The 11018-nt window shown below is 35.7% G+C and overlaps 1 protein-coding gene across 1 annotated transcript; it reads right to left on the reverse strand.

Annotated features, from left to right (window-relative positions):
- Positions 1-3167: 3167 nt before the first annotated feature.
- Positions 3168-4355, reverse strand: LOC145636718 (uncharacterized). The gene is made up of 2 exons (XM_081688278.1): positions 4093-4355; positions 3168-3798 (listed from the first exon to the last, which is right to left on the reverse strand). Exons 1-2 carry the CDS (start codon positions 4353-4355, stop codon positions 3168-3170), a joined length of 894 nt encoding a protein of 297 aa, XP_081544404.1.
- Between the last annotated feature and the right edge of the window lie 6663 nt (positions 4356-11018).

The following is an 11018-nucleotide window of genomic DNA, read 5'->3' on the forward strand; positions in this document are numbered from 1 at the left end:
ATATATATATATATATATATATATATAGTGAAAAAGGCAGGGTGAGAATCAATCCCAAGACCTCCTGGATCGAGAGGGAAGCTCTAACCACTTGAGCTCTCTCTATCTCTCTCTCTCGCTCTCGCTCTCTCTTTTGAAGTTTTTGTTTCAATTAGTAATTTAGATTACTACCTCCGTTAACGGTTATTTGCAACATTTACCCAAAATAGGTGCTAACTATTGTTTGCAACAATTTTATTTATTTCCTTTTTTGGTAACTTTTTGGTTGACAAAATGACTGTTCTGCCCTTATTAAAAACTGATTAAATCCTAACTTACTTTCTTATTCAACTTAATTAATCATCTCTATAATCTAAACATCTAATCTAATGACTCCCACAAAAATTAAAGTTCTGCATCCCTAATTTCCATTTCATTAGATCTGAAACTCATCTCCTCACCTACCCTCATCAATACATCTTCAACCACTGCCATTAATATGGCTGATGAAGCTTTTAAATGTACGCAACCCTCCAAAATTCATCACTTTCTCTCTTTCTCCTCCTCTTTAAATATGGTAAACCTCTCTCTCTCTCTCCTGCTCTTCAAAACCCTAATTTCAGATCTACTCTTTTCTTTCATCATTTTACCAAAATTGAATCCCCCCAATGAGAAGATTCCAGATGACAATGTTATTGCGACCTACAAATGTCAGCGTCGTACTGGGAAGATGAAGTTGGTTAAGACGCAAATTTTCATGGAGAGGAAGCGAAAATTCGATGGTGGTGCGAAGCTTGCTGATCCAACTTCCGATGAAGAACGTGAGGTTGCGAATATGGAAGATCTGGGCAAAAATAAGGTTGGGTTGAAAAAGCAACTGTTGCTGATGTTGTCAAGAACGAAGATGGTAAGTCCCATGTGTTGGTTGAGATTTCTGCAAGGGTTGAAGAGGTGACAGGAGAAAAGGGCAATGGTGTTGTTACCGGAAAAAAAGGAGCAGATCTGGCTCCTTTGAGGAAACCGATGATGCCGTTGGGGGGAATACAACCCTTCTAACGTTGGCTCTAACTAATGCCGCAGCGTAACGCTTTTCTGACCCTTCATTTTTTAATTTAATTGCTTGCAATTACTCATTTTTTTTTTATCTGTTTGATGCTTGGCTATTGTTGGTAATTTGTTGGATATTTTTTCTGTTTGATGCTTGGCTATTGTTGGTAATTTGTTGGATATTTTTTCTGTTTGATGTGTGATGTTGCGTTTGGTAATTCGTTGGTTATATGTGTGTCATGTTCTGATGGTTATTCTGAAATTAGGATTTATGGGATTTTTATGGCTGATTTGGCGAGATTATTGGGATTGGGTGTTTTGTTGAGAATAATGGTTGTTTTGTGAGATTATTGACTGTTTTGTGAGATATATAATTGGTTGTTTTATTGAGAATATTGGCTGTTTTGTGAGATTTTTGGCTATTTTTGGTGAATTTGAGGTCTACTTATAGGCTGTTTTGTTCTAGTATAAATATGCATGTACTGGCTGTTTTGTTGAGATTATTGGCTGATTTGTGAGTATATTGTTGGTTTTGTGAGATTATTGGCTGTTTTGTGAGATTTTTGGCTGGTTTTGGTGAATTTGTGGTCTATATATTGGCTTTTTTATGAGATTATTGGCTGTTATTGGTTTATATGATGATCTTTGGCTATTTATGATACTCTTTGGTTTTGTATGATAAGCTATGGATATGTATCATACACTTGGGCATATGGTTTGGTATTATGCATGTGTTCTGCTATAAATAGGCATGTAAAGGTTCTTTTGTTGAGATTATTAGCTGATTTGTGAGTATATTGTTGGTTTTGTGAGATTATTAGCTGTTGTGTGAGATTTTTGGCTGGTTTTGGTGAATTTGTGGTCTATTTATTGGATTTTTTCCTGAGATTATTGGCTGTTATTGGTTTTTATGATGATCTTTTGCTATTTAAGATACTCTTTGGTTTTTTATGATAAGCTATGGATATGTATCATACACTTGGGCATATGGTTTGGTATTATGTCTATCTTCTGCTATAAATAGGCATGTACTGGCTGGTTAATTGCATACTAAGGTTGATTAAATTGTGGTTTCTAGTTTGTGTTATACATGGCCTGATTCTGTATGCATATTGGCAGTGGGAATTGTGATATGATGAGTGATGAAACAATAGTAGCCTACTTTGAATGCTGTAAGATGTTTATGCAGTTCAGTCCCTTTTTGTATGACTCCCTTTATGTGTGTTCTCAAGGACTATGCTTAGAGAGAACCTCACCAGTGTTGCATAGAGTTGCCTAAATGTATGAGTCCCTTTTGTTTAGTTCTCAATGACTATTTTAAGAAAGAACAAACCAATGCTGCCTATATATGAGTCCCTTCCCGAGTCTCTTTATGTGTGAGTGAGGAAATGTGTGAGTCCCTTAATATGTAACAAATCCAAATGATGAAGGGACTCATTTGACATTTGGAATTCATAAGTTGGAATTGCTCCAACAACTGCATATGCAAGTTGTTGTTGAGGGAACCACTTATGCAATTTACTATTATGTCATAAACCACAGCTTCTGATGGATTTACATGTGTGTGTTTGTGTGTGTTTTTTTTTTCTTTTTTTTTTTTTGTGTCTGGTGAACATATTGTCATCACTTCATGCACAAAAATCAACACCACTTAAATACACATAAGCAATAAAGCCTTTAAAAGGTTGTACATAGTCAAAAGAAGCTAGTTCAGACTGCCTTACAACATATGACCTGAATTTTCACAAAATACACATAACCAATGAATTTTTTAAACTGGTAAAGCCAAAAACACAAAAAACAACCTAGAAATTTTACCACTTGCTTTATAGCTCTTCATTGGTTATATGTGGCAGTCTGCCACCCTCCCATGTGCCTAACATGTTCTTCAATCTGCATCAACTTGCATGCCTTCATCTTCTTCATTGCCTTCCCCTGTTTCTATGAATAAAGTGTTCAAATGTTCAACAGCTTGTTGAACCACAACCCCCTCTACCTCTAGCTGTTCAGGAAGCATGCCAAGTCTTTCCAGCCTTTTCTTCCCTTTGTGTGGTGGGGTGAAATTGTTGCCACCCAAATGCTTCAGTATCTCTTCCATGCAGCATTGTAGTGTTATCCATGTGTGCTTGTTTAGTACTGGATTAAGAGTCATAAGCCTCTTTCATTTTGTCAATGAGTTCCCCCAAGTTCTTAGGGAATGATTGGTACTGGATTGACTGTATTGTATTGAACAATCCAAGATCTAACACATTTAGATCTGGTGACTGAGCTGGTTGATAAATGAACTGTATGTTGAACCCATTTGACTGACATGCATGCTTGAATTCCTCATCCTTAGGAGCTTGATGAGGTCTAGCATTATCCCACTGAATCCAAATGTCCTTGGACAAATCTGATGGCCATTTACTTTTGATTGCTGGAATCACATTATGAAGCAGCATTTCCCTGATTGCATCCTTGTTTACATTCTGTGTTGCCTTAATTTCCATAGCTCCACCTTCTCTATTCTTGCTTTTTTTCTTTGCAATTGTCTCATAAACAAATGGAAAGATTCCATACTTTCCATCATGTACCACTTGACCTTGGGAGTCAAAAATTGGCTTGCCAATCATAGCCATGAACATGCCTTTTACCTTGAATCTTCTGGACTGTTGGCACCTATATGGATTAGGTTCATTTGGAAGCAAGTGGAACTTACTTGTCTCTGGATTAAGGTAGAACCATTTTTCATCGATGTGTACATGTTGCTGGAAATTCTGAAACTTTGGTTTGCTGTTATGTTCAGCGGGCAGCAGATGACTTAAGACCCATTTTAATCTTGCCACCATGTGGTTGGATGTGAGGGCTGGGTGATTTGTGCTTGTATGAGTCCTTAGCATCCCTTTTTTCTTGAGCTTGTGAATGGTGACATGTGATATTTTAAGAGCAGCCCCATAACTTCTCTCGGTTGTCCTTTTATACAAAGGGACCGACCGAAGAAACTCATTTGTATACTAAGTTGGTTTTGGTCCTGTTCTACCAAGCCTCTTACTTATGACATCTATCACAGTCCCCTCTGCCATTTACCTTTTGATGTCTTTGAATAATCTCTGTATTGATGATCTGTGAACGTTAAATTTCCTTGCTATTTGTGACTTAAAGCCTCTTGGCAGATCTTGACCATCCATGTTGTGTAGAAAAGCATCAACAATCTCTCTTTTTTGCATTACAGTTAGTTGTTTCCTACCTTTGGGTTGTGCCATTTCTTCTTCATTGCCCATATTTTGGCTGTTGTCAGTTTGGTTGTTGTTGTCACTTTCTCCCATGGAGCTTGAATCATTGTCTTCCATTGTTGTTTCTTCATGTAGCAACTGATCTATGCTAAAAAAAATCATCACCTAAATAATCTGACATTTTAATGTTTGAACTTTTGGTGCTTACAGATTTCAATAATGGTGATGAAGTTAGGATTGCTGATTTTTTTTGGAAGTACTCAAGCTGAACCTAAAAGAAATATTGCTGCTTCTAACCTAGCACAAATTAGTAGTAGTAGGATGCTAATTTATTCAGTGTGTAATGAAGTTTATGAAGAAGATTAGTGCTAACTTTTGGGAGGAAAACATTCTGTAATTTGGTTAGGGTAGAGCATTTGGTATGTATAAATATTTTGAACAAGTAAAACTGTTTGGCAGGTTTATATATCCTCCTCTGAATGAAAATTTCAAATGGAGGGAAAAATTTGGGATGGAAAAGTTACATTTTTTTATTTAAAAGTAGCTGAAAAATTAGGAGGGAAAACAAAACCCCACTAAAATTTCAGATTCTCTCTCCTCTTTTGTTTAAAAAACGGGACCACCTTTCCCTCCCTTTTTATGTCTTAATCACATGCCCCTCATTACAATTATTCATACTTAAACAATCCTTAAAAGTTTTGCCTAGGAGTCCGCGCATGACCCCTTTGTTGCAAATAACCGTTAACGGAGGTAGTATTTCTTTTTACAAATTATTATAAAATTATAATTATGATTATAATTCATAATTAGTTTAAGTAAAATCATGAATTGCACAGGAGTTAATCTAGTGATCATATTATGCACATAACACTTATTTGGTGAATTATCACATTAATATCACGGTTTAAAATTCACTAGCTCTTTCAAAAAGAAAATGAAAATTTCTTATAAACAGAAAAAGCAAATGAAAATAAAAATGTTTATGGACGCTTATATTGTTGTGAACTAAAGTAATTGGTGTGACCCAAATTTTATGGGCCCATTGTTTGTTGGAGTACCTGTGCATATTTAAGAAGTTTAAGGAAAAATCAAATAATGTTAGTTCTTGTTGATGTTTTTTCTCGAATTATCTATTTGAACATTCGAGATAATTCTAGACATTAGAAGAAACTAGAAATATGATTTGTGAACTTTCTTGAATTCAACGGTTACAAGGATGATGAAGTGAGTTATATAACATACTACTATAAATATTGGTGATGGAACGAAAGTCATTCAAGGTATATATACACAAGAAGCCATATCTATATATATACAATTCAAGCCTTTCTACTTTTTATTACCTCTACATTTTTTCTATGAATCTACTATTCTATTTATTATACTACTCTGATCTTTATATAGATTAAACATAATAATCATTATGTAGAAAACTCTTAGATACAATGTTGTTAGTTCTTCATAATTATTCAAGAACAAAATCGGGGAGGCTCCATTACTTTTTTGAACTATTTTCATTTTGCATACCATTCTTATTTATTCAAGAACAAAATCGGGGAGAATTCATTACTTTTTTGAACTATTTTCAGTTTACTTATTATTCAACCTTATATTCAAACTCAAAACTCAATATCTTAATTGTAGAATAAGAAACATGATTTTACGCCCGATCTTTTTTAATATTTTTATGGTTTTATTTCATATTTCTTCTTTCGGATTGATGATCAGTTCTTTTAAAATATCTCATCATTTATAATTTTGGTGAATGTTTTAAATAATTACCCATCACATCAATCACTCAAGCATGATAGAAGTTCCGTGGATAGGGCGATGAACTAGCATCAACGCTTTCATTTTGTGCTATTGTATAGATTAAGATTTTGGATTTGGGCTAATTTAGTTAATTAGAAGGGTTTTGTTTTCAAATTTATAAGGAAAAAATAAAAGCACATGAGATTGAATCTAACCCTTTTATCTAATTCTAAAATTAAAGGCTCAATATTTTATTAAAAAAAACAAATACTTCTACAATTTGACTGAATTTTTATTTCCCATGCATAAACCCTATATAGGTCATATCCTTAGTTTTTGTATAAAACGTTATTTAGTTTTATTAAAATTATACATTTGTATATTATTTTGGTACCTGTATAGAGGTGGAGTAATAAAGTTCATTGTAATTGACATATAAAAGTCTTCTAACTTATAAGATATAACACGCGTATACACTAATACACCATGTTAAATATTAATTGTTTAAACACAACTTTTACGTTGTTTATTTATTAATTTAACCATATATTGTTGGATTAGTCATAAATTTCATACTATATAGATTTCAATATATTTTTATTATTATATGATTATATTATAATCAACTTGTATAACATGTTTATCAAATAATGATACGTCATGTATTGTACGTGTTTTAGAGTCCGTTCAGTTACTTTTCAAGTCTAGATTAGTTGTTCATAACTTACTTTGGCTTGAATTGATTTGGTTGTGATCATGCGATGCTTTTATGGGTAGATTCGTTGTTTATTATTATTATTATTATTATTATTATTATTATTATTATTATTATTTATGTATTTCAGGATTTAACGAGGCTATATGAAGGTTTTACGAAGTTGTGGACCTTGATCATATCTTGCAATTCACATAGAAAGCCAATGTTTGAAGTTGAAGTCATTTAAAGCTATTCTCCAGCCAGACATGCCCATGTCACACAGAGACATGGGCGTGTTAATGTGTTTTAAAGTTGCAGAAATTTAGATTTTGATGTTTGACATGAGGCATTCCCATGTCTAACTGAGGCATGCCCATACCACGTTGAGTGGAGTTGACCTAGAGAGGCACACCCATGCCAAGGTGAGACACACCCACACCTATGTCTCTACGAGTGTTATTATTGCTACTAAGGCAGCCATTCCAGTAGGGCTGCAAACGATCCGAGTTGAGCCGAGTTTTAGTCTGTTCGAGCTAAGCTTGATAAGAATTATTTGTGTTCGAACTCTCTCGAGCTTAAACGACCTTTTGAAAATCTTGTCCGAGCTGGGTCGTTAAAAATTTGCCTTGTTTGAGCTTTGTTCACAAACATACTCTTTTGCATTTTAAGTTTAAGGGGTTCGAGCTTCAAGGGGTCTAAATCGGGCTTGATTGAATAAACAAGCCCAAATTTATCAATAAAAATATGATTTCTTTCAAATTTTAATATATCCATTTAATTTTATATAAGATATTTATATTCTTTTTATAGAGTAAGGTAATAATGGAGATTTCATGCCTTTACATGATGAAATATGAGTACTTTTTACAAATATGTATGAATAAAGATTTATAAATTTTCCAAGTTTTAATTGTCCATGAAAAAACTTATAAATGGACTTAAATGAGTTGTTCATGAATGCTACCGAGTTGAAAATGATGTTGTTCGAGTTTTGTTCATTTATTTGACGAGCATAAGATTTTTGTTCAAGCTTGTTTGTTAGCTTAACAAACGAATTTTGACCAAGCTTTGACCGAGCTTGTTCGCGAGTAGTTCACGAACGTATCGGGTCATTTACACCTCTACAGCGAGACACGCCCACGTCAGAATTTGACATGCCCATGTATCGCTAGAAGTTGAAGAAAAATCGATTCTGACTTCAGGTACGGGCATGTCCTGTGTGACACGTCCATGTCTGGACGAATTTGGTGTGTTTTAATCCGATTTCTTTCCTTATTCTATCTTATTTTTTGGCTTTATCATAAATACTCTTTTACATTATAATTTCACTATCTATCATATTAGAACCCTAGTTTTCTCTCCAGGCTTCATTTTTATTGTAAATCAAGATTATGCGCTAAAGTTTCTTTGTTTATCTCTCGTAATTCTAGATTTAGTATTTTCTTATTCTCTTTAAATCCTTTAATTATCAATTATGTTTTCTTTAATTCTTGTTATTGTTTTGATTAATATGGGTGAATAGTTTCCTTATTCCAAGACGGAACCCGAATATAATTATGCATGATTTAATTATTTAAACTCTCTAACGATAATTGCAATTGATATGCTCAATTGATTGTGCTCATGCCAATACTAGATTAGGGGTAATTAGTATTGTTATTAATTCATTGTTTTAATCGCAACGGGGCTTGGGTTTTGACGGGTTTAAATAAATCAATTAAGGGTTTAAAGTTCATCACGGGAGTAGTTGAATGGATGATTAGGAAGTTAGAGTAATGTGCTCAATGTCTTTGATTTACATGATTTTACGGAAGTAGGCTTGATTGTGATTAGGGAAGCCATTGATAACTCGCAATAGACCATTGGTACTATTTAAGGATTACTTTTCCTCATTAATCAATTGAATTACATGTTAGGGGTAGAACGAGTATTGCATTGATTGTATTTGTGGTGATACTTGATCTTGGATGTTGATAGCATTTGATTTATCATATTACTTAGATTTAATCGTTTTAATTATTTTTAGTTATTAACTCACTATTACTTTGGTTACTGTTTAGTATTTATTTGAGTTTGTCTAATTAGTCAAACCATAGTCTCTTGGGATTCGACCTCTACTTGTTCAAAAATAACACCACCTTTGGGCGATCTTCCAATAATAGCACCACCTTTTGATTATTTCAGAACAACACCACCTTTCACATGTATTTTCCAAAAATGAAACAAAAAATCAGTAACCTGTTTTACAGGTAACCTTGGGACACGTGTTCTAGTTTGATTGGTTAATTTATTTATTTTTATTTTTGATTTTGAAAAAACTTAAAAAAAAAAACAAAAAAAAATTAAAAAAAAAATAAACCCCCCTTCCCACGACTTTCACCGGCATCCACCACCCCTTCCAAGACCATCCACCTGAAACAACCCTATCCCCGGCCCCCGTCCTAGTTTCCAACCCCCTTTCCAGCACCCCCTCCCCTTTACCGACCCATTTCTGTCACCCCTCCCCTTCCCTACCCCTTTTCGGCACCCTCCTCCCCTTCTCGACCCCTTTGCACCACCTTCTCCCCTTCCCTACCCCTTTTCGAACCTTTCCCCTCTTCCCTTTTCTGATTTCGGCCCCCTCCTTCCTTCCCTTTTCAATTTCAGCTTTCTCTCCCTAATTTCTGTAGGCTAGGGTTTCGGTGGTGGGTTGTTTAAGGGAGGGGGAATGGGTGGAGGGGTGTCATTCAGGGGAGGGGGGAAAGGATGGGGAGGTCGATCGACGACGAGGGTGGGGGGAGGGGCGCCGGCGAGGGTGGGGCCTGGGTAGGGAGAGGCCGGCAGGGAGGCTTGGTGGTGGGTTTTTGTTTTTTATTTTTAATTTAACTTTTTTTTAATTACTTAGATTTTTTTTTTTAAAAAAATAAATAAAAATAATTGACCAATGACATTGTGACACGTGTCACGAGAAACCAGTAAAACAACACTACTAGAAAACAGCTTAATTCCGACAGAAAAGTTTCGTCGGAAACACCTTATTTTCCGTCGGAAATCGTGTTTCCGACGGAATTCCATCGAAAGTGTCGTCGGAAAAGTATTCGTAGGAAAATCGACTTTTCCCGACGGAATTTCCGTCGGAAACACTTTTCCAACGGAAATTCCGACGGATTTCTTGCGTCGGAAGAGGTTTAATGTGTAAAAAAAAGTCCGTCGGAAATTCCCGACGGAAATTCCGTCGGAAAATCCTTTAAAAAAACAAAAAAGCCCCCACCACCCCATACCACCACCAGCTCCCACCGCTAAACCACCACCTCAACCACAACAAAAACAATTAAAAAACTCCTCAAATATTATTTCCCACAACCACCATCGACCACCTTAGGCGAACCACCACCAACCACCCTAAGCGAACCACCACCGACCACCTAAGCTGACCCAGAAAAACTCACCAAAACCAAGTAACACCTAAAGACCAACCCTCACCCATCCACCTACCTAAAATAGACCAGACACACCCACACCGAATCCACCTAACCCAAACAGCCAAACCCTCACCGAACACTAACCAAAACACCCAAACCCTGACCTAGATCTACATCACCACCGCCACCGACAAGTCCCCCGCCACCACAATTAACCATAAAATAAAATAAAAAGTCTAAAAAAAATAAAAAAATACATACCTTAACGAATTTCACCAACAAAACCCCAAAATTGGCTCGAATTTGGGTTTTAAAGGTCAAATTCGACCATGAAGACTCTAGATCTAGAGTTTTCATGGTCGAATTTGACATGAAAAATCATTAATTTATATAATTCGGCAAGAAATTGACGAGAGCACCACCAACCATGCTCGTGGGCATCTTAAACACCACCAACCATGCTCGTCGGCGGCTGGAACACCACTAACACTACTCCTCGGCGCCGTGAACAACAACAACAAAGAACAAAAGCGATAAAGAGAAGAGGAAAGAGAAGAGGAGAAAGAGAAAGAAGATGCGGAAGGAGAGAGAAGAAGAGGAGAGAGAAGAAAGAGAAGAGGCGGAATGAGAGAAGAGGAAGGAGAGATAATGAGGAGAAAAGGAGAGGAGGAAAGTGAGAAAGGCTGGGAAGGCAGGAAGCCTGATTTTAGGGTTTCTAAAAGAGTTTATTTTTAAAAAATTATATTCCGACTGAATTTCTGTCGGAAATTTCCGATGGATTTAAATTCCGTCGGAAATGGTACTATACGACGGAAAATTCTGTCGCAAAAGTCCAAATTTCCGACGGATTTTTATTCCGTGGAAAATTTCCGACGGAATTTTAGAATTCGTCGAAAATATCCGACATTATAAAAATCCGTCGGAAATTTT

This window comes from Chenopodium album, chromosome 6, assembly GCF_948465745.1.
Source record: "Chenopodium album chromosome 6, dcCheAlbu1.1, whole genome shotgun sequence".
In the NCBI taxonomy this organism is placed as follows: Eukaryota; Viridiplantae; Streptophyta; class Magnoliopsida; order Caryophyllales; family Amaranthaceae; genus Chenopodium; species Chenopodium album.

Coding starts and splice junctions, on each gene's coding strand:
- LOC145636718 (XM_081688278.1), bottom strand. CDS start 4,355: ATGGAAGACAATGATTCAAGCTCCATGGGAGAAAGTGACAACAACAAC. Junction 3,799..4,092: donor TTATTCAAAGACATCAAAAG/GTAAATGGCAGA, acceptor TGAACATAACAG/CAAACCAAAGTTTCAGAATT.